Source organism: Plasmodium yoelii, assembly GCF_900002385.2.
Source record: "Plasmodium yoelii strain 17X genome assembly, chromosome: 7".
In the NCBI taxonomy this organism is placed as follows: Eukaryota; Apicomplexa; class Aconoidasida; order Haemosporida; family Plasmodiidae; genus Plasmodium; species Plasmodium yoelii.
In genome coordinates this window covers 691,606-715,585 of record NC_036179.2, presented here as the reverse complement: position 1 = coordinate 715,585, position 23,980 = coordinate 691,606, and the positions used below count along the sequence as shown (strand labels likewise).

General features: G+C 23.1%; 9 protein-coding genes across 9 annotated transcripts; 6 read left to right on the top strand and 3 right to left on the bottom strand.

Moving 5' to 3' along the window:
• Positions 1-1,047: 1,047 nt before the first annotated feature.
• On the top strand, positions 1,048-2,183 carry PY17X_0714600 (EF-hand calcium-binding domain-containing protein, putative; the record flags this gene model as incomplete). The annotated part of the gene is made up of 3 exons (XM_022955544.1): positions 1,048-1,609; positions 1,737-1,900; positions 2,166-2,183. The coding sequence occupies 3 exons, from the start codon at positions 1,048-1,050 to the stop codon at positions 2,181-2,183; spliced, it is 744 nt and encodes a 247-aa protein (XP_022811810.1).
• Positions 2,184-3,728: 1,545 nt separating this feature from the next.
• PY17X_0714500 (small heat shock protein HSP20, putative) lies at positions 3,729-4,658 on the top strand (the record flags this gene model as incomplete). The annotated part of the gene is made up of 3 exons (XM_022955543.1): positions 3,729-3,800; positions 3,893-4,265; positions 4,588-4,658. The coding sequence occupies 3 exons, from the start codon at positions 3,729-3,731 to the stop codon at positions 4,656-4,658; spliced, it is 516 nt and encodes a 171-aa protein (XP_022811809.1).
• A 956-nt stretch (positions 4,659-5,614) lies between these two features.
• Positions 5,615-8,761, bottom strand: PY17X_0714400 (heat shock protein ClpB; the record flags this gene model as incomplete). Its single annotated transcript, XM_720276.1, has 1 exon — positions 5,615-8,761. One exon carries the CDS (start codon positions 8,759-8,761, stop codon positions 5,615-5,617), a length of 3,147 nt encoding a protein of 1,048 aa, XP_725369.1.
• A 1,069-nt stretch (positions 8,762-9,830) lies between these two features.
• Positions 9,831-10,614, top strand: PY17X_0714300 (trafficking protein particle complex subunit 2-like protein, putative; the record flags this gene model as incomplete). Its single annotated transcript, XM_022955542.1, has 4 exons — positions 9,831-9,960; positions 10,041-10,207; positions 10,409-10,502; positions 10,592-10,614. 4 exons carry the CDS (start codon positions 9,831-9,833, stop codon positions 10,612-10,614), a joined length of 414 nt encoding a protein of 137 aa, XP_022811808.1.
• Positions 10,615-10,677: 63 nt separating this feature from the next.
• Positions 10,678-12,370, bottom strand: PY17X_0714200 (meiotic recombination protein DMC1, putative; the record flags this gene model as incomplete). The annotated part of the gene is made up of 6 exons (XM_022955541.1): positions 10,678-10,711; positions 10,817-10,943; positions 11,120-11,272; positions 11,357-11,432; positions 11,549-12,106; positions 12,278-12,370. 6 exons carry the CDS (start codon positions 12,368-12,370, stop codon positions 10,678-10,680), a joined length of 1,041 nt encoding a protein of 346 aa, XP_022811807.1.
• A 1,698-nt stretch (positions 12,371-14,068) lies between these two features.
• PY17X_0714100 (adenylate kinase 2, putative) lies at positions 14,069-14,914 on the top strand (the record flags this gene model as incomplete). Its single annotated transcript, XM_720972.2, has 1 exon — positions 14,069-14,914. The coding sequence occupies one exon, from the start codon at positions 14,069-14,071 to the stop codon at positions 14,912-14,914; it is 846 nt and encodes a 281-aa protein (XP_726065.2).
• Positions 14,915-15,693: 779 nt separating this feature from the next.
• On the top strand, positions 15,694-16,905 carry PY17X_0714000 (NEDD8-activating enzyme E1 catalytic subunit, putative; the record flags this gene model as incomplete). The annotated part of the gene is made up of 1 exon (XM_022955540.1): positions 15,694-16,905. The coding sequence occupies one exon, from the start codon at positions 15,694-15,696 to the stop codon at positions 16,903-16,905; it is 1,212 nt and encodes a 403-aa protein (XP_022811806.1).
• Positions 16,906-17,496: 591 nt separating this feature from the next.
• Positions 17,497-19,761, top strand: PY17X_0713900 (tRNA modification GTPase; the record flags this gene model as incomplete). Its single annotated transcript, XM_719555.2, has 1 exon — positions 17,497-19,761. The coding sequence occupies one exon, from the start codon at positions 17,497-17,499 to the stop codon at positions 19,759-19,761; it is 2,265 nt and encodes a 754-aa protein (XP_724648.2).
• A 640-nt stretch (positions 19,762-20,401) lies between these two features.
• PY17X_0713800 (conserved protein, unknown function) lies at positions 20,402-22,405 on the bottom strand (the record flags this gene model as incomplete). Its single annotated transcript, XM_721144.2, has 1 exon — positions 20,402-22,405. The coding sequence occupies one exon, from the start codon at positions 22,403-22,405 to the stop codon at positions 20,402-20,404; it is 2,004 nt and encodes a 667-aa protein (XP_726237.2).
• Positions 22,406-23,980: the final 1,575 nt, after the last annotated feature.

Here is a 23,980-nt window from a genome sequence, read left to right as displayed (position 1 = left end):
GTTTGAAAAGGTTGTGTATAATAACGTTAATGATTTAAGGGCGCCTTTTAAATAATTATTTATGTAGAAAACAAAAAAATATTGTAACTAAGTATTATTTTTTTTTATTATTATTCTTTTTTTGCAAAAATATAAATTAAATAAAGAGACATTCATTTTAAAATTGCATAAGTATGATTCCAATTAGTAAACTTAAAAAAAATATATAGTACAAATAGATGCACATATTTTTGTCTTTCATGTGTTTGAATATTTTGTTATATACATATTTGCATACTACATTCACATAGCTTATTTTTATATTTTATAGTTTTTTTCGTTTATTAAAATAATAGATAAATAATCGATTTTCAAAAAACAAATAGGGTATTCAAGAATAAAATATGAGCCTTTATGAGATGAAGCTATATACATACACACATGCATATAATAATTATGTTTTATTTTGGAAAATTTATTATTTTTATTTCCAATATCTTTCTCTTTACCATTTTTAGACCAATTGTGGTTCCAATTTTATAATAATGCAAAAAAAATGGCATCTTTAAAATTAATATAAAGATTTAAATATTCACATAATTACAATATTTATCCTAATTTTCCTTTCTTCTCCATCTTTAAGCACCTAATTATTTTATTATATTTTTTGTTATTTATAAATCTCACCCTTTGCATTATAATTTTTTTACACAAAAATATATAATTGTTTAAATACCTCCAATTTTTCATCCAATTTTTCATCCAATTTTCTCAAGTACAATTCATTGTAAATTGTTATACGGGTTTAAGAAAATAAATCATGCATGCACAACATGATATGACCAAATAAAAGTAAAAAAAAGAACAATTATATTAAAAGTAATCAATAAACACATTAATAAATAAATTAGAGGTTTCTAAATATTATAATTTTTTTAAATACTATAAAGGCATTTTTTATGTGATATTTTCTTAAATATATATTATATTTTTTTTTTTTATTTCTTCCCAATATATATATCACACATTATCTTCTCTTTTATTTTTTTTATACTTCATATTTGAAATATGCGACGCGGTTTAAGGAAAATATGTGAACATTTTTATAAAGATAAAAGTCAAATTAATTGTGTAAGAAATATATACGGAAATAATAATGTAATTAAAAATAATTTTTTATTATGTATACAAGGACGAAATTTCAGTAACAATGTAACAAATGAAAAAAATGAACATGGAAATGGCAATCCTTATACGAATGGAATGACATCAGCTTATTATTGGGCTGAATCAACTAAAAATAAAATCCATGATTCAAAGATAAATGAATTAAGAGAACAATTCTCTATTTTAAAAGATTATGATGATAGCGATTTAATGATATGGAGAACATCATTTAACCAAATGGACAAGGATAAGGACAATTTTATATCTCATGCAGATTTACAAAAAAGTGATTGGAGTTTAGAAAAATATACTTTATTTCAAAATTATGATATGGATAAAAATAATTTAATTGATTTTGGTGAATATATACAAGCAATTATTGATATAGATACACAACACTTTAAGAATTTTTTCCAAGGATTTAGAAAAATCGATATTGAATTAGAATTCCAGAAATATGCAAGTAAGTAAACTTACCAATATAATTATAAACTTAAATATAAATATGTCTCTATATTATATAATGTGCTTACAATTTTGATCGATTTATTCCTTTCTTGTAATCGTTTTTTATGATAACTTTTCTACAGTTACCGAAAAAGATAATAACAAAAAGATTATTCCATTAACAAAACTAATGCAAATGTTAAAAGATAAAGAATTCACATGTGTAACAGAAACAGATTCTCGAAAACTTTTTAATCTAATGGATATGAATCAAGATGGATATTTAGACTTTGAAGATTTTGTAAAGGTACAAAAAAAAAAAAAAAAAATTCATACACTATGCAGCATATAATATGCATGTCTATAAAGGAATAGTATTGGCAATAAAAAAAAACGCACACAAAAGGTGGTATTTTAGCCAATAATATATGTTAATTGAAAAATGAGATATATATGTTAGTGATATTTGATTAGCGGATACATGGGTATTTTATTTCTTTGTGTGTGTGCAACATCCTTAACATTTCTATAAATACCCTTTTCATTTTGTTTTGAATTTGAATTTTTTTCAGTGGCTAGGAATTAAATAACATTATAATCAAAAAACGAGAAGCGGCGTGTGTGTGTGTGTATTATTCATTTTCTTGAACACTCTATACAAATATACTGCTAACATTTTAATGCTAATATTTGTTTCTTAACAATATCACAAGAACAAATGTGATATCATGGATATATGTATATATTCATATATTTCATTTGGATGGTTGCTTTACTAATTTTTTTTTTTGGAATTTTGTAAATTATATTATTAACATTCATGTAAATTTCAATAAAAAAACTATTTGAAAGGGAATAATAAAAACATTTTTTTTATTTCCTAAACATGTATATGAATAATAAGGCAAATACATATTAATTCTATAAGGTACTACTTATAATGTTGTAAATTAGTAGACAATTTTAGTAGCATTTATTATTATTATTATTATTTCTACGGTGGTTTTTAAATTTTGATTAAAATAAAAATTATCAGCTAAAATATTTTATTCGCCACAAAAAAAAAAAAAATAAAAAAAAAAAAAGACAATATTATATGAACATGCAAGGTAATTTTAACATGATATACTTATAAACGAGTTATTTTAAGCAATTATAAGCTAACTGTGACATAAAATATAAACAAATAAATAAATAAATAATTTATTTTACCTGTCAAATAATACGAGTTATAATTTATATGCATAAAATATGTAAAACGTATATAGTTATAAATAATAAAAGTGGTGTATAATATTTCTATTATGCTTTAAAAAATAATCCCTTTACAGCTCTATGGTCAACATTTTTAAAATGCTGCTTTTGTTGTGGAACTTCATAGAACCTTTATTTCATACAACTTATAATTTTTAACTACAAAATAAAAAATATATACATATGCGTAATATATGAATACTAAATTTATAGCTGAAAATTATTAATACAGTTTAAAATTATTGCTAGTTCATAAAATTTTATTACTTTATTACTTTTTTAATTTTTTTTTTTGTTTTTTTTTGTTTTTTTTTTTTTGTTAGCTATTTTTAAATGTATAAAAAGTTTTAAAATATAACAAGTTTTAAAACATAACAAGTTTTAAAACATTTCAACCTTTCATTCGTTTCAAGATTTATATACATGTTTGTTTCCATTATATTTTGTCTTCTACAACATTTATAAGTATATATTTAATTAAAGTAAATTTAGTTTTATTTGCATGTATATTTTTTTAATTTTATTTTTAATTTCCGTTTTTCATTAAATAATTTTCAATATTTATAAAAAGACACATTTATACATTTTTTTATGAACATTTGTTATATAAGTTTTGTTTAATTATATTTCTTATGTCTTATTTTGCAGCTATATGTAGTCGTTTATGTATGCATATATAGCATAAGAAAATATAAATTATATATTTGTTATCTCAATATTTAATAGTCAACAAATAATCGAGGAAGTCAGTCGTGTGCCTATTTGCCAACATACAACTCTCTCGTTTGTTATTTATTTAGCATTATATCCGCATATATATATACATACGTGCATATATATATATACATATTTTTAATTGTTATATCATAATCTTTGTAAATATGAGTTGCTTATGTGCAGGATGTGGTGATAAGGGGGAAATCAAAATAACTCCTGATCATAGAATAAATATAGTAAGTAAATAAACCCATATAATAAGTTATATTAAATATATACACATTTATATAATCGCTGCATCATATATTTCTTTCACATTTTCTTATAGAAAGAAAAACAGTCTGTTCCCAAAAATAAAAACACCCTAGTTAACCCCAACACTGTTTTAGAAATCATGCCTGATAAACATTTGAAAAAACAAATAACATTTAGACCAAAAGTTGATATAATGTATGATTCCGAATCATGTCATGCTATTCTAGTTTTAGATATACCAGGATTTAAAATTGATGATATTGATGTAGAGATAGGAGAAGGAATGTTAACCATCGCAGGTCCAAGATCTCAAACCGAGTTATTTGAAACATATGGAGATAATCTTGTTTTACATGCTAAAGAAAGAGAAGTCGGTTATTTCAAAAGAATTTTCAAATTGCCTCACAATATCCTTGATGACACTGCCCATGCAGTATACAAAAATGGTAACTCATATGTTCCATGTCGTTCATTTATTTTTTCACTACTTCTCGAATTGTGCAAAGATGTTAAAGCGTGTATGTGCATTCAGCTGCGTTACATATTCATGCACATATAATACAAACTATTATGTCAACGGGAAAGTTATATGCGGCAATATACAATGCCAACATAATGAATATGCTGAAAATGTGGAAATAAAAGTAGCATGTGGCTTAACCATCTAAATGCATTTTTCACTTTTATTTTCTACTTATTTTTTTGCTGTGTACATACAAACAGTTTTATAACTAGACAACACACATACTCCTTTTTTTCTCTTTTTAGGAATCCTTGAAATAAAGATGGAATGCAAACAATTCTCATACATGCATAAAGTAGAAATAAATGAAGCATAAGAAAGCTAATACATATCTCTATATATGTATATATGCTTGTTCCATATAGTCTATTTTTCCTATTTATTCCATAAATTTTATTTTTATTTTTTTTGATGGATAATTGGATACAACAAATTAAATGGAAAATAAAACCACATTTAAAAAAAATTGAATAATGTAATTTATTTGAGTTGACTATATGTGTGTTTTACAATTAGCTTTGCGATTGTTTTGTATTTTCTTAATTTGTTTTTCTTACTTTATTTATATTTTATTTTATAATTTGTTGGCGAGTCAGTCAGGAAAAATACACATATACATGCTCATAACATTATTATTTTTGTATTAACTAAAAATTTGAATTTCGTATTAAAAAAATAAAGAACAATTTACTATATTATTTAAAAATTGGAAATAAAATAAAGCAAAATAAAACGCTATTTTAGTTACAAAAGGCTATATGCATATCAAGGTAATAGTTTTCCATCTGCCACACAAGTAAGAAATTATAGAAAAATAAAAAAAGACCAATTAACATGGTTTATCAATAAAACAGTTAACATACTAATTGAGATAAATGAACTTGATAATATTTATGCCTGTCAAATGTGTAATAATAAAATGGGTTCATAATTTTAATCTATAATTAAGAGAGTTATAAATTGTGGCAAAGGATAGCCAATAAAAAAAAATATAATAAAAATGGTTAATTGTAGCTTCTAAGATAAAGGGAAGCAAAATATATAGGGGCAAAAAATACCACCTCAAAAAGAAGAACACAAATATTATAGGAATCACAAAACATGTGAATTCTTTCATATTATTTATATGTAATTAAAAAACGAATTTTTATAAAATAAGGCATAATTCACAATTTTGTTAAAATCATGAAAATGTGCTTTAATTAGAATATAAAATTTACACTATTTACATTATTTACACTATTTACACTATTTACACTATTTACACTATTATTATCCTTTCGAAAAATGCAATTTTTGATCTTTGAGAGAGACTCGAATTGTGTCATTTTCTACAAAAGTTTCATTTAAGATTCTAATAGCAATTTCTGTTTCTATTTCAGATTGAATAACTCGTTTTAATGGTCTAGCACCAAAAGAAGGATCATATGCTTTATCAACAATATATGAAAAAACAGCATCATCTATACTTATTTTAAAATTTTTGTCAAATAATCTATTGGCAACTTTAGTAATTTCTATATTTGCTATTTCTTTTAATTCTTTTTTTGTTAGACTATCAAAAATAACATGATCATCGATTCGGTTGTAAAATTCGGGTCTAAATGTTTCTCTAACAGATTTCATAACTTGTTCTTTAATTTTTTCTTTTTTATTTGGATCATTTGCTAATTCTAATATACTTTGGCTACCTAAATTTGACGTGAAAATAATAATAGTGTTTCGAAAATTTGCAACATTTCCTTTAGTATCTGATAATTTACCTTCATCTATAACACGTAACAACAAATTATATACATCTGGATGAGCCTTTTCTATTTCATCAAAAAGTATAATAGAATACGGTTTTTTTCTAACTGCATCTGTAAGTAATCCCCCTTGTTCATATCCAACATATCCAGGTGCCGCACCTATTAATTTACTTATTGAATGTTTTTCCATGTATTCTGACATATCAAAATGTATAACAGCATCTGGCGTATCAAATAGTACATCTGCTAAAACCTTTGATAACTCTGTTTTTCCTACACCTGTAGGACCTAAAAACATAAGAGATGCTATTGGTCTTTTAGGATTATTCATACCAACTCTTGATCTTTGAACTGCTCTTGCAACAATCTTTACTGCATCATCTTGACCAATAATTTGTTTATGTAATTCATTTTCTAGATTTAAAATTTTTTCTTTTTCTGATTTTAACAATTTATTTAATCGAATACCTGTAGATATACTAACTATATTCATAATATCTTCACTAGTAACTTCATCTTTTAACATTCGATTTCTTTCAGGTATATCATTTACATAATTTTCTTCAGCATTTTTTAATTGTTTCTCTAAATCAGGTAATGTTTCAAATCTCAATTCAGCAGCTCTATTTAAATCAAAATATCTTTCTGCTTTTTCGATTTCGATTTTAACTACATCTATTCTTTCTTTAATAGCTCTTATATTATCTACATACATTTTTTCGCTAGTCCATGATTCTAAAATATTTTTTTGTTCTTTTCTTAGTTCATTCATGATATGATCAATTGTTTTTAATCTATTTATTTCTTTTTCACTTATTCTTTTTTTTATAAAATTCTGACTTTGTGTATAATCTGTAGAAACATTATTATCATCATTACCAGAACTCGATTTATTTATTAAACTAGCAGTTTGTTTATCTCCTAAAATAGATATTTTTTCCATTTCTAATTGAATCAATTGTTTTTCAATATTATCTAATTGTATTGGTTTACTAGATAATTGAATTTTTAAATTAGATGCAGCTTCATCAATAAGATCTATTGCTTTGTCAGGTAAAAATCGATAACTTATGTATCTATCAGATAATATTGCTGCTTGTACAAGTGCTGAATCTAATATACGAACTCCATGATGTACCTCATATCTTTCTTTTAATCCTCTTAATATACTTATGGTTTCATCAACACTTGGTTGATCTACTAATATCTGTTGAAATCTTCTTTCTAATGCTTTATCTTTTTCTATAAATTGTCTATATTCACTAACAGTAGTTGCACCGATACATCTTAATTCTCCTCTTGCTAATAATGGTTTTAATATATTACCTGCATCTAATGCACCTTCTGCTACTGCACCAGCACCGACAACTGTATGTATCTCATCTATAAACATAACTACCTGTCCTTCTGAATCTTGAATTTCTTTTAAAATAGATTTTAACCTCTCTTCAAAATCACCTCTATATTTTGCACCAGCAATTAATGATGACATATCTAAAGATACTAATTTTCTTCCTTTTAAAGAATCAGGCACATCTCCTTGTACAATTTTTATTGCCAAACCCTCAACTATTGCTGTTTTACCAACACCTGGATCTCCTAATAATATTGGATTATTTTTTGTTCTTCTAGATAAAATTTGTATTGCTCTTCTGATTTCTTCATCTCTTCCTATAACGGGATCTAATTTTCCAGCTCTAGCTAAAGCTGTTAAATCTCGACTATATTTTTCTAAAGCTTGATATGTCATTTCAGGAGTTTTAGATGTAACTTTTTTTTTCCCTCGAATTTTTTCAACAGCTTTTTTTACTTTTTCATAATTTACATTATATTTTAATAACCATGGTCTTGTAAATTTAGAATCTTCAGAAATTATACTTAATAATAAATGTTCTATAGATATATATTCATCATTAAACTCCCTTTTTAGTCTTTTACTAGTGGTTAATACAGTTTGTAATGTTCTTCCTAAAATTTTTTGTTCTCCAAAACCACTGGGCATTTTAGGTTGTTTTTTTAGATACACATCTATATCATGTGATAATAAATCTGTATCTATTCCAGCTTCTTTTAGTATTCTTTGAGCCAAACCATCTGGTGAATCATTTAATAAAGCTAGTAATAACATCTCTGCTTCTACATATGCAGATTCATATTTTTCTCCAATTTTATTTAAAGAACTTATAGCATCCCATGCTTTTTCTGTATAGTCATCTGAATTTATTGTATATTCTTCATCACTCATAAATAATTGATTCATTTTATTTCTTTTATTAATAAAATTATTTTCATTTTTATTAAAAAAATAGTTATTTACATTATCTTGATCATTTGTAGAATAATTTAATCTATTTTTTATTCCACTTTGATCATATTTTTTACTTTTTATATTATATTCATCTTTATTTTCATTTATTTTTGATTTAAACCCTTTTTTTTTATCTCTTTTTAATATATCATCTCCCTTCAAATTACTATTTATAAATGCTTCATTTTTTCTAATACGTTTTCTAGCTATCCCAAATGGGTTCAATATATTATTGTTATTAATAATATTATCTATATTAGATGCATTCAAACGACTCTCGAACCTTCTTTTCCCATCTCCTTGCTTGCAAAGAAACGATACACTAATTATCACAAAAAACGCAATGAAATTTTTTTGCATTTTATCAATACTAAATCCACATACATGCCCAGTTAAGTGTGTATACAACTTATAGAAATAGAAACCATAGAGATCAATATGAACAAAATAATATAATTCCAATAAATCTTCACATGCACATGCATCTATTTATTACAAGTCAAGTAGATCCTTATCACTACTTTTACTTACACTCGAAGATATTATTTTTATTTTACAGATTACAATGATATCTTCTATATTTTATTCTTTTTCATATACACTATTTTTTTCACTTTAAAAAAAAAAAATTAAAAAACAAATGTTTTGAAAAAAATGGGAAACACAAGATTGACACAAAGGCAGTAAACTTGTATGAACAAAAAAAAAAAAAAAAAAAACAGAAAAAATTATAAAAAAAAAATGAATAAAAATAGAGAAATGACAAAGCCATATAATTATACAAAACCACAAAATGGTTTTTTTTTCAAAACTCACATTTTACTAAATATATTCTATGTATGTATGTTTTTTTTTTTTTTTTTTTTTTTTTTTTTTAAAATAATTATTTTAGTTTCTTTATCCATTTTAACATAACACTAATCATATGTATGTAGTATGTATTGTGTATTTTCAGCGCCCTTGATATATTTTTTTTGAAAAAAAAAAAAAAACATAGATAATATGTAATATGGTTATTTATATCATGACAAACTTTTCCAAAGAATAAAATATTTCATTTATTATAATTGAGTTCGTTAATTTTATATTTTTGTAAAAAGAGACTGACAATATATAATACCTATTTTAACATTATTGACTATATTTTTTTTTTTTTTTTTACATTTTTTTTCTTAATCTCGTTATTTTCCCTTCACTTTTTTCGAACAAATTGGGGGATAGAGCAAAAGTTAACCAATATTACCAAAAACGATATTGAGCTGTATAAGTATAAATCGTACAAAATAGTGTAAAGCGTTTGAACAGATTAGCGACAGATAGGCAGTCTGAACTAACCTTAACATATTACTCATGAGTAGAGAGATTCAAAACTGGAACTGGCATAGATAAATATAAATTTTCCACAGTTTGTTAATAACCCTTTTGTAAAATGCCCATTAAGAGCATATGCTATTTAGATGAAAATGATGAGATTCTTTTTTTCTATTCTACAGAAAAAAGTGATGAAATATCCTCCCGATTTTCGACATATTCTACCCTTAATAATATTAAAAAAATAAGTAATTATGAAAATTGGCACGCATATACATATATACATATACATATATATTTATATCTTTCTATTTTCTCTATTTTTTAGTTGAAAATGAGCAGAAATGTGACCCATATTTGGGGTATGTAGGACTAAACCTTTCTTTATTTAGTTCATATAAAAATTATGCATATGTAATTACAATTATAAATCTTAAAATTATATTAACAATTGATGATAACAAAAATATATACACTGATAATGTCATTAGATCCGTAAGTTTATTATTTTTTTAAATTTATATAATTAACATAAATATTATTATTGCACATGCTTATATGTGCTTATATGCACTTATTTAGTTTGTTCGCTCTTCATGTCTTAGCTTGTATATCTATCGACGCACACACATACATGCACATATGCATGCACATATACATACACGTATACATATTGAAACTCCTTTCAAATTTCAGCTATTTGTAAAATTGCATCAATTTTATTCTGATGCGGTTTGCAACCCTTTCTACACTAATCATTTAGAAAGCGAAACCTTTTTGAAAAAAATAAGTAATTTTTTAATTAAAAAAATAAATAAAACTTTGTTTATTTTGTATATATGTACAATATAAAAATATTTTTTCTTTTTCACTTTTTAGAAATGTTAATAGAATCATCCTAACAATTTTTACATAATATATTTTTTTTTTTTTTTTCTGAGTTATTTTGACATTCATATTGTTAGCTAATCTAATGCATCTATGACACCTCCATCCGACCTGAATTGTTCAGAAAAATTATTTTTTTTTAATTATCATATATTTCATCGTATAATTTTTTAACATTAGTTTTATTACTATTTATTTTTGTTTCTAATTTCTTACAACTGAAAAATGCATTCTATTTCGGGAAGGTTTGGAGCATCGTAAACTTTGCAAACTCTTTGATCTCCCTTTCCTTTTCTCAGTGACAATCTCGTTGTAGATGCATGCCCGATTACATGCCCTCCAACTAAAAAAAAACAAAGCAAAAAAAAACAAAGCAAAAAAAAACAAAGCAAAACAAAATGAGCAATCAAACTAAGCAATCAAACTAAATAATAACGTTGTAATATGCACATGCACATGCTCATTTTTTGATTTATCCATTTCCAATTGCTATAAAAGTTTATTAAAAAATATATTTACCTGGCTTCATCGGATTAGCAATAAATGTCATAGTTGCCCCGGGATCCGACATAACTTGATTTGTTATTACAATTGCTATGTTAAATTGCTCTCCAAGTTTTGACAGTACGGACATTATTTTATTTAATTTTTGTTGCCTTTCAGATAGCTCGCCTAATAACCAATTACCAACATATAATAAGCATGTAATAGTCATAATATTTTTAACTAATTGGTCAATCTTATATTCAACATTACCTCTTCCACTAAAGTCTACTCGAAAAAGAGATATGATAGAATCGACAACAAGTAGGGCAAATGGTTCTTCGCACATCTTTCACAAAAGTGCAGTAAATAAGTAAGAAGTGTATAGGTAAGAAGTGCATAGGTAAGAAGTGCATAGGTAAGAAGTGTATAGGTAAGAAGTGCACAAGCAGGTGTATGAACTACCTTTGCTGCTGACGTGGCTAACAATTGATACAAATGCTCATGTGTAAAAGCTCTAGCATATAAAATATTATCTAATACATCTTCACTATTTAATCCAAACCTTTGAGCGATCTTACATATTTTTTCTGGCCTAAACGTCCCTTCAGTATCTATATAACAAACTTTTCCATTACCTCCTTGCATGCTCTTTGGTAATTGAGCAGTAACAGCTAAAGTATGACATACTTGTGTTTTTCCGCAACGATTTTCACCAAATAATTCGGTAATTGACATACTTTCAAAACCACCGCCTAATGTTTTATCCAAAACTGAACTTCCAGTAGTAATCTTTAATACCTTACTTCTCTTTTGAACTAATTGATTACCCGTAATAAATGCTGAACAGTTTTCTATTTTTGAAGCGACCTCTAATATTTTATCAACTTTAACTTCCGATATTCCTTTAACATTACATAATTCTTTTTTTGTTGCTTGTATTAAAGATAAAATTGTGCAATATCCACTTCCCTTTAGTTTATTTATATCTGCTGCGTTAATTCCTAAATCTTGGAGCTTTTCCTAAAGTTCATAAAAAAAATAATAAATTTTATGAACAAAAAAAAAAAAAGTTATACAAATTGTAACTAATAATGCTATTGCACACATATAAATATAGAAAATGTATTAACATAATTTATTAGTTGTATATTTTAAAAAAATTGTCAATATAAGAAACATAAAAAATATTACAATTTCCTGAAATTGTTGTTCCTTTGGAACGTCCTCCACATTAGTTGTCAATGCAACTTTGCTGGTTGATTTACTACTTGGTAAGGTAGCCATTTTTAGGATGATGAAAAATTGTATAAAAATTGTATAAAAATTATGAACAAATCAGCCAAAAAAATTAAAAAATATTCCAGAAATACAAAAAAAAAAAAAATTAATAAAAAAATACCTTAAAAATTAACGATACAAAATGTTTAGTGAAAAAAAATTATGACTATGCAATATTTTTTTTGTGAATTAAAAAAATGAAATACTAGAGATTAGACAGACAAAAAATGTTATTTTAAACAATGGGGAAAAAATTAACAACATCAACTAATTGAAAAATATAGTGACTAAATAATATGTTCTACTTTTTCAACTAAAATAAATGGCACATATATATATACATACATATATATACATACATGCATACATACATACATACGTGTGTGTGCTTTTTTCATTACTCTTTTTTTTATTTCATAATATGTGTGTGCAAAAAAAAAAAAACTCAACTCCAAATTAAGAAAGGTAAAAAATGTTCCAAAATTTAAGTTTTGTGTCAATAAATAATTTCAAGCATACTTGGAAAATTCCTTATAAATATTTTAATGACAATCTATGAGATTATATAATTTCACAATTATTTAAGGATATTAAAAAATAAGCATATACCTGTATGTATATATATATATATATATATATATATATATATATATATATATATATATAGAACACATTTTAGTCACTAAGCTTATTTTTTATTAACATTTTATTATTATTTATATCCAGTTTTAACCTATTTGTTATAATATAATTAAACAACAAAAAAATTATAGATATCTTTCATCTTGTTACAAATTCATTTTTCATATAAAAAATTAGCCAATGTATTTTTCCCTTGATTATTTTTACCAATCAAAGTTGTTAAGGAATACCTAACATAATATACTATCCCAATATTATTTTTTTCTATTTTTTCTATTTTTTCTATTTTTTCTATTTTTTTCTATTTATTTTGAAGTAGTTTATACTTTATTATGAAAGACATGCCTTCAAAATAGTTTACCCATTGAACGATCATTCAAAATAATAACTTATTTATTAATTAAAAAATGAGAGAAATGAAATTTTTATAAAATAAAATAATAACATCCCATGGTAGTAATAATTGTAAGGAAAAGAAATTTTCTTAATCCCTATTTAGAATCATTTTATAATTTTGTCTTTTCGCTTAATTTTATTTTTTTTTGTTATTATTAGATTGTGTGTGTTATTAAAATTAGAAAGTTCAACACTAAGGTATATTTTATTTTTCCTTTTTAATATAACTATTTAAATTCATGAAAATAAAAATAATAAATTCACGAATATATATAAAAAAATTGAGAAAATACTTTTAAAAATCATCATAGGGAAATAACCCTCTATCAATGTTTGCAATTTCGCTTTTATTTATGCATATATATATATATATTATAATATTCAAATAAAAAAATAATAAAATTAGGAAAAAAATTGGATAATGCAAAGTTTAAATTTATGAAAAAAAAAAAATAAAAAATATTTTTTAATTATAGTTATCCACGCAAATCTAAAGAATAATAATATCCGTGTATATGAGAAAAAATACTCAATTTTTTTTTCACTCTTTTTGAGAATATCTTTCACACACAGTTGGAAAAAAATATGAAAAAATATTTCATATCTACATAATATATACATATAACACTTATCATATTCGCAACATTCTTTCCTAATAACACCAAAATGGTTTCTCAAAAAAAAAAAAAAAAAGTATATATCATAAATGGCCCACCAGGGTCAGGAAAAGATACACATTGTGTGTCGCTTTCCAAAAAGTATAATTTTGAAATAATTACAATAAGTGAATTATTAAAAAAATATGTAAAAGATAATACAAATAAAGATGATAGTTGTGGAAAATATGCACCCGGATTGACAGATGAAGAAAAAAAAGATTTAGAAAATATAGAAAAATGTATATGTAATGGATCGCTAGCTCCAGATCATATAGTGAACAAAATTTTCCTTAAATATTTTAAGAGTTATTCAGAAAATTCTGAACAAGATAAAAATTCTGAACAAGATCAAGCTCCCGAATCTACTACATCGTCTAATGGTATTATTATTAACGGTTTCCCTAGAACATATGAACAAGCATTGTTATTTAAAAAATACAAAATTAATGTAACCAAATTTATTAACATTGTAGTTAGTAGAGAAACCCTTTTAAATAGAATTATGAACAGAACAAAAGATCCAGTTACTAACATAAATTATAATTTACAAATAGTAAAATTAATTAAAAAAAAAAAACAAGGAATCAAATTAACTATCGAAGAAGAAGAATTATTAGCATCACAAGATGATACTTATCAAAATTTAACTGATGAAATTATTATGAGATTAGAAAGAAGAGAAGATGATAATGAATCTACTTTTAATAAAAGATATAATTTATATAAAGAAAATGAAGAAAAAATTATTCCACTTTTTATTGACATTTGTAAAAATGTAGACGGTGAAAATGATATTAATTATAATTTTCAACAAATTTGTAAAATTATTCAAGAGGAAGAAAATTATGCATAATTATAAATAACTACATTATGCCGAAAAATTATTATAAATTGGGTAAAAAAATAAAATAAAATACACACATTTGAAATATATATAAAACAAAGTTCGAAATATCACAATGAAATAGAGACAATAAACAATTCAAAGTATAATGCATAACATACTTTCATAAAGTGGAACCTTTTTGTTTGTAATTCCAATTATCCACTTTTCTATCGTTTTTTATTCATCATGATATATTTATACATTTAAAAAAAAAAAAAAAAAAAAAAAAAAAAAAAAAAATATATATTTTGGCTAGCAATATGTATGTTCATGTAATTATGCAAAAAAAAAAAATTGTTGAAAAAATTGATGAAAAAATTGTTGAAAAAATTGTTGAAAAAATTGTTGAAAAAATTGATGAAAAATTGTTGAAAAAATTGTTGAAAATTTATTTTATGTACATGTAATATTATACATTACATTAATATATGCTATTTTCTAAATTAATACATTTTTAATAAACTATAAAGAAACATATGATATACATTATGATCAGCGCTTATACGGAATGAACAAAAACTTTTTCCAAGCGCAATGCAAACATGAATAAATAATAACGTAACACTATAAAGGCCTAGTATTAGGCTTGTTATAGAAATAAAATACACACCTATCCATATACACAATTGTTAATTTATTTCATTCTTTTTACTGAAAAAGGTTGAGATAAATAAAATGGAAATGTTCCCAATTTTACAAATAAATAAATCGTAAAAATATTTTTATTGTTATATATTAACAAAGAAATGAATGAGGCTAATGTTTTGGTGGTAGGGTGTGGAGGAATAGGAAATGAAGTTATCAAAAATTTAATTTATTCAGATATAAAAAATATATCCATAGTTGATCATGATGTAGTAGAATTAAATAATTTACATAGACAAATATTTTTTACAAATAAAGATATTGGAAAATATAAAGCAAATGTAATATGTAAAAAAATAAAAGAAAGATATAACAATATTTCGATTAAAGGATATGTCAAAAAAATTGAATTTTTTGATAATACATTTTTTGAAAATTTTAATTTTATTATTGGATGTTTAGATAATATAGATAGTAGAATTTATTTAAATAATTTAATTTTTAATTTAAAAAATAATGTTATATATATAGATGGAGGTGTAGAAGGTTTTAAAGCTAGCATAAAAATTATTAACAGAGAAAAAAATTTAGGTTGCTTTCAATGTACTATTGAAAATTATCCTGTTAATAAAAATGAAACTATTCCTGTCTGTTCGATTACTAATACACCAAAAAACGCAGAAGATTGCATATTGTATGCTATAAATAATTTACGTCAAAAAAAAGAACAAGAAGGTGATAATGCGTTAAATATTAACAGCGAACAAAATATAAAATGGATATATAATGAAGCAAAAAAAAGAGCAAATAAATTTAATATCGATAATTTAACATATTTATTAACTGAACAAGTAATACAAAATGTAATTCCAACTACTATTAGTACTTTAATAATAGTAGCCTCATTAATGGTAAATGAATTAAATAATTATATTCTTATGAAAAATATAGCTAGCCAAAATAAAGATATCATGAAAATACAAAATAATTATAGTGATATTTTATATGTAGGGGATAGTGGATTTTATTTATATTATTATAAAATATATAAAAACCCTGAATGTATTGTTTGTAATAAAAAACATATATATCATACATTTAAGAAAACAGATACTTTAAGTATTCTCACTGAATTTATTAAAAAAACATACAATACTGAAAAAATGTCAATATCATCACAATCATCCATATTATTTATAACGTCAAAGTATTTAAAAAATGATTATTATAACAATATGCTAAATTGCACATTTCAGGAATTAATTGAAACTGGGAAAATATCAGAAAATGCCTATTTGAATGTTCAAACAAGTAAACAAAATTTTCTTCTTTTTCTTCATTTTAAAGAAAATAATGAAAGAGAAATATTATAGCTATATATACATGTTCAGAATTATTTACAATTTTTTTTTTTTTTTTTACAAAAAATATGAATAATTCATAAATAAAATGGAAATTATATTTAGTATATAAAAATTGTCATAGCATGCACATAGGCTTATATATATTTTACTAGTTATAGTTGTTTTGGTTTGGTTTGGTTTGGTTTGGTTTCGTTCCGCTCTTTTATTATTATTTTTTTTCCTTTTCATAATACCCCATAAAATTTGTGATGTCGTAATTTCTCACTCTAAGTGAATATGTGGCCATTATTAAAAAATATAAATTATGACTTGTTCATATTTTTTTACATTTTTATCGCTATTTTTTTTTATTATTATTTAAAAAAAAATAATAATAATATTCCAAATAAGAGTATTAAAAAAAATAATTTACCAATAGTTTTATCATATTCTCAAATTAAATATGCCGATTTGACATTTTGCAGTTATTCGTTTGTTATGATGTTGTAGTTATTCGTTTAATTATCCTCTTGTATTTATGTGCTAATTTGTTAAAAAAAAATATATCATGTATACATGCACACATTTGTGATCTAAGAAACAAATAATAAGGAGGTGTTTATGGGTAGTGGATTTATTTTTCTTCTAATAAAATACATTTTTGTGATTTATTTTTTAAATTACTGTAAGAGCAAAAAAAGGAATAAACAAAATAATACACTTTTTTTAAATACTTATTATTCCGATAATGGCAATACTAAAGATACAAAGCGAAGAAGAAAATTATTATTACTAGACAATAAAATAAATATAATATGTAATTTTTTAAGTTATAAAAATAAATTAAATTATGGAAAGCAAAATGAGATTAAGGATAATTTAGTTCCCATTAGTTCCAAACTTTACAAAAATGAGAAAATTAAAAAGGACCAAATAGAAAATAAAGAGTTGAACGATTTTGAAAAACAAAAAATAAACTATATAAAAAAAATTATTAATGAAAAAGAAACAATTTATGCTTTAAGTTCAGGAACAAATTTAAGTGCAATTTCAATAATACGAATTTCAGGTTCTTTAAGTAAAATCATTTTAGAAATATTATTACATAAAGATGCAGAAAAGGATGTAGAAAAGGATGTAGAAAAAAAGGGTGATCAAATAAATTCATATTCTACACAATTGTTAGAGAGGAATGCTAAAAAAAAAAAAAAAAAAAAAAAATGGAATTTAGAAGAAATTATAAAATTAAAGAAAAATATAGAAAGTAGAAAATTATATTATTCTAAAATATATGACAATTCAAATGATATTATTGATAATGTTATGTATGCATATTTTAAATCTCCTAATTCATATACAGGTGAAGATGTTGTTGAAATTTATTGTCATGGGAATCCATTTATTGTGAAAGAGATTATGAATGCTATTGATCATATAAATAATATAATGTATGAAATAATAAATGACGAAAAAGAAAAAGTAAAAAATAAAGTAAAAATAAAAAATAAAATAAAAAAGACAACACATGATGAGAATTACAACTATAACAATGATGATTGGAACTATTTCAATCAAATTGAACAAAATCAAATTGAACAAACAATTTTTGATTTGAATAATTTTGTAAAAATCAGAGAAAGTAAAAAAGGTGAATTTACTCTAAGAGCATTTGAAAATAATAAAATGAATCTTCTACAAATTGAAGGATTAAAAGAATTATTATTTTGTAAACAAAAAATTCAAAAAAAAATTGCTTTAAATTATTTAAATGGATATGCTAAAAATATTTACCTAAAATTGAGAAATGATATAAAAAAACTATTAATATATATACAATTAAAAATCGATTTTGAAGATGATCATATTATTACAAAAAAAAAAAAAAAATATATTAACATGTACATAAAAAAAAAAGTAAATAATTCTATTAAACATATAAAAGAAATTTTAAAAAGAAAAAATATTGAAAGTTTAAATACACCATCTAATGTTTTAATTTTTGGAAATGTAAATGCTGGAAAAAGTACATTTATGAATTATATTTGTAATAGCGATATATCTATTGTCACAAAAATAAAAGGAACAACCCTTGATATTATACAAAAAACTGTTAAACTGTTTAAAAATGATTATAATTTTTGTGACTCCGCTGGGGTTGTCAATCTGCCAAACTCCAATTTAGTAGATGCCAAAGTCGAACCAAGTAAACATGTTGCCGAAAAAGCCCCCAAAAAAAGTGTGCATAAAAAATTAGAATCAATTGGAATAAGGAAAACATTACACTTTTTAGAAAATTGCTCATCTGTTTTTGTTTTGGTAAATATAAATAATTATTTTAATGAGCTTATAAATATTATATCACTTTTAAATGCAAAATTTATGAAAAAAAAAAAAAAAATTCCCTACTTTTTTCTATGTGTAAATAAATGTGATTTGCAACCAAATACAGAAAAACATTTAATGATCAAAAATAATTTAAAGAGAATGCTTTTAAATTTAGATTCACATATTTTTAAAAAATTTAGTAAAAAAATATTTTTTATATCCTCAAAAAAGGGTTCCAATATAAATAAATTATTATCACATTTTAATAAGACCATGATAAGGAGACAAAAAATGAATAATTCATCTATTACTGTTAAAAATAATGCAAAAAAAAACCACGCTCAAAATATATACTTCCTTCCATTTGAGAGACATAAAATATATTTAAAAGAATCATTAACACATTTACGTTTTGTTCAAAAAAATATTAACATAATAGATTTTGACATCATTGCAGAGGAAATAAAATTAGCTGTAAAACCTCTTTATGATATAATTGGAAAAATTAGTAACAAACAAATTTTAGCAAACATATTAGATAATTTTTGTATTGGAAAATAAAATTAACTAACATTTTATCATTCCATAATTATCTATAACTTCATATATATTATGAATACAAAATGTATTTTATTTTTTTGTGAGTGTAATAACAATTCTTCTTGTTTCTTTTATTAATTATTTTTATATTGTACATATTGTTCATGCAATACATGCATATGACTAAACAATAAGAAAACGTGAAAAGAGTACGAAAAAGTAAAAAAAGTACGAAAAGTACGAAAATTTGGTAGAAAGGGGGGTGGAAAATTTGGTGGAAAATTGCGGAGCCATTCGACTTTGGCGTTTTTTTTCTCACACAAGTTGGTCCCCACGTTGAAAAAGGCAAACAAAAAAATAATAAAAAAATAAAAATATAAAAAAATAAAAATATAAAAAAATAAAAATATAAAAATAATAAAATATAACAAATTAATATTGAAAAAACAAAATAATGTTGAAAAAACAAAATAATGTTGAAAAAACAAAATAATGTTGAAAAAACAAAATAATGTTGAAAAAACAAAATAATGTTGAAAAAACAAAATAATGTTGAAAAAACAAAATAATGTTGAAAAACCAAAATAATAAAAAAAACGTAATGGGGAATATAAATAAGATAAGTTATACTAACTGGTCAAATAAAATATATAAATTATAATTATTTTTGAATAAAATATTTTCTAAAATTTAAAAAATAATTTCTGAATTTGTCTACATAGTAATAATAAAAATAATATTTATGAGAATAAAATAATAATGTATCTACAATAAATAAATTAGCTACCTCTTTAAAACTGTAGCACTTTGCACCACTATTTATGCCGCCATTTACGACGTTATCGTTTTCTTCTGGACATTTTTTAGATGAATTAAAATGGTTATCTGTTTTAATTGCTTTCTTTATTAAATTGCTAAAATCATAAACATTATATGTAGGTGCTATATATAGTAAACTATTTAATTGTGATAAGAATAAGTATCGATTTTTTTCCGAAAAATATAAATTATCATCTTCATTATAATCATTTTTAATTTTATTCCATCTGTCTTGTATTATATCGGGTTCTTTACTCATTTTTTCATAACACTGTAAAACATCTCTCACATCATCTCTCACATCATCTCTCACATCATCTCTCACATCATCTCTCACCTCATCTTTCACATCATCTCTCACATCATCTCTCACCTCATCTCTCACATCATCTCTCACTTCATCTTTTAAAGTAGAACCATTATGTATATCATTTGGTAAGGCCTGTATTTGATTTTCAATTTTATTTAAATTCGGGTCAGATGCTACTTCTGCTTCTGCAATGGATTCTGTTTCTGCAATGGCTTCTGCTTCTGCAATGGCTTCTGTTGCGGTATTTCCAACCCTCGCCTCGGTATTATCCTTTCCTTTTTCATCACAACTACTAGTAGCAATGTGTGGACCATTCGAACCTTTGTTTGTGTAGTCATCTTTATTTTCTTTCACATTTAATAAGCTAATTTTAATATCATCATAGTTCATCCATTTAGGAGAAATTGCTAATTTAAAAATTTTCCATAAATTTGTTGATAGTTCATTTTGAAAATCTGGATTTGCTAATATTGAAATAAAAAATAATTTTACTACTTCTTTAGAATTTGCATTTTCCAAAACATCAAAAAATATATTTTGCATATAATTAATAGAATTTTTTTTCATTTCATTATTTGAAAATATTTCATTGTATATAACATTACGAACATGTTGTGTAACCTTTTCAGATTTAAAAATATTATTTAACCAATCTGTTGATATTTTGATTGCTTCTGGATGATGCATAGATTTTGTTATTAATAGATATATATTTTTTTGAATCTCTTTATTATTAGATATATATGTGCTTAATTCTAAAGCTGTGTTTTTTAACATATCTTTTGTTTCTTTTTTTTCAAATATTTGAATAAATAATTCATTTATTTGATCTTTTGAATTTGATAATACATCTACAAAAAAATTAGAAGCTATTTTTTTATTTTCGTGTTCATTTAAAATTCGATGTAATATATTTTCTATCACTTCTTTTATATTATCTTGAATTTTTTTAGAATTTTTTATTTCATTTATTATTTTATCAGTTTCCTTAACAATATATGTATCTATAAAATTACTGTTAAATATATATAGAAAAAATCCAAATAAAAGTGATATTAAAACTATGTTACATATAAATATATATTTAAAAAAATTCATTTCATGTTCATATTTATTTAATAATGTTACAAAATTATTTATTATCTCATGATTACTATCAATCACATTTTTATGTATTGAAAATGGAAATCTACTATTTTTATTATTTACAAATGTATTATATTTTTTTAATTTTATATTTTTATTTTTTATCGTTCTGAAATTTCTACTGTGAATCATAAATAATGGAATATTTGGAATCTTTTTTTTAAACAAGTTATAATTATCTTTTACATTTTTAATCATTATATCATAATCTTTATCATTAACATTGTCTACATATTTATTCTCTTTTTTATATGACAATATTTTATTTATTATATTTATTATATTTTCATTTTTGCTCATTTTTTTGACCATATCTGAAATAATTCCGTGATTCAATTTCTTACACTTATCATGTTTCATAATATTTGGTATTATCTTGGAACCTTTCATTTTTAAAACAATTCAAGCTGGTTATACTCTTCTATATACATTTGCATTCGCCACAATTTGATTAATCACAATTTGACTAACCAGTTTTGACACAATTCGGTTTAGTTACTGACTTGCCTGCCTTTTCATTCCCTACTTACCAAACGTTGAGTAGCAAAAGATGTCGAGCTGGCCAGCCCATCATACGTCATATGCATACATATGCATATACATACATATAGATATGCATATAGATATGCATACATATATACTAGATATATTTTTAGCTGTTTTGCGAATTAATTATACAATTTATTTAATTCAAAATTAGTAAAAATATAACATGCAATTTATTAATTTTTAAAACATATCAATTTTTAAAACATATCAATTTTATCGTTGTATATATTTTAAAAATGATCCATTTTAAAGAATGACCACATTTTAAAAAATTATTTATATATACATTCCAAAAACATTGTATATATATAGATATGAAAATACAAAAGCCCAACTAAAAAAATAAAAGAATATAATAATTAATTATAAACCCTTAAAAATGGCAATATATATATATTTATTTTATTTCATTCATTTCATTTTATTTCATTTTTTTGTACATGCAAAAGTTTGAAAAAAAAAAAAAAAAAAAAAAATGTCATACCAAACAATTTGTTAATTTAAATATTGTTGTTTTGTATTGTCAATAAAATGGCAAAATCAGCAAAATGACAAAATTAGCAAAATAACAAAATTAACAAAATTAGCAAAATTAACAAGCTTTGTTAACATCCGTGAGTATTGATATATTTCTGTTTTTTTATTTTTTTATTTTTTTTATTTTTTTTATTTTATTTTATTTTATTTTTTTTTATTTTTTTTTTTTAAAATGACATTATAAAATAGAAACATAACCAAAGATATGCGAATATCTATTCCCCAATTTGTCAATAAATAAAAAAAGTAAAAATGATTCCCTAAATAAATATATAACATGTATGTATTTCTTATTCACTTTTTAAATCGATACTGAACAAAATAATATAACATATTAAGCTCACATATATTTATAATAAAATATACAAACTTATCAGACATATAAATGATCACAATTTTAACTTTACCATTTTTTATTGTGAAAAATAATAGAATACCACTTGTATATAATATATATTTAACTTTTTTTTTTTTCCAATTTTTTAAAGTCATATAACTAATGTACCATAACCGTTTTTATCACCAAAATTAGTAACCTATATTTTGTAAACTTGATAATATTTATAATTTTTATTATTAGTTTGTTTGAAATAGCACACAACATCATAGCATATGCATCCTACTACATCACATCATGTGCATGGCTACACTTGCTTGCCCATGCCCCAACCTCGATAAGTTCCAAAACTCAACATTTGAAATGGGGCGAACTGACTAGACACTTCACAATGTATTTGTGTGTGCAGATTATATATACAATTTTCTCCAAAAAAATAAAAAAAAAAAAAAACTACACAAAAATTATTATTATAAAAAACTACAAAAAATTATTATTATAAAAAACTACACAAAATTATTATTATTATTATCTGATATTAT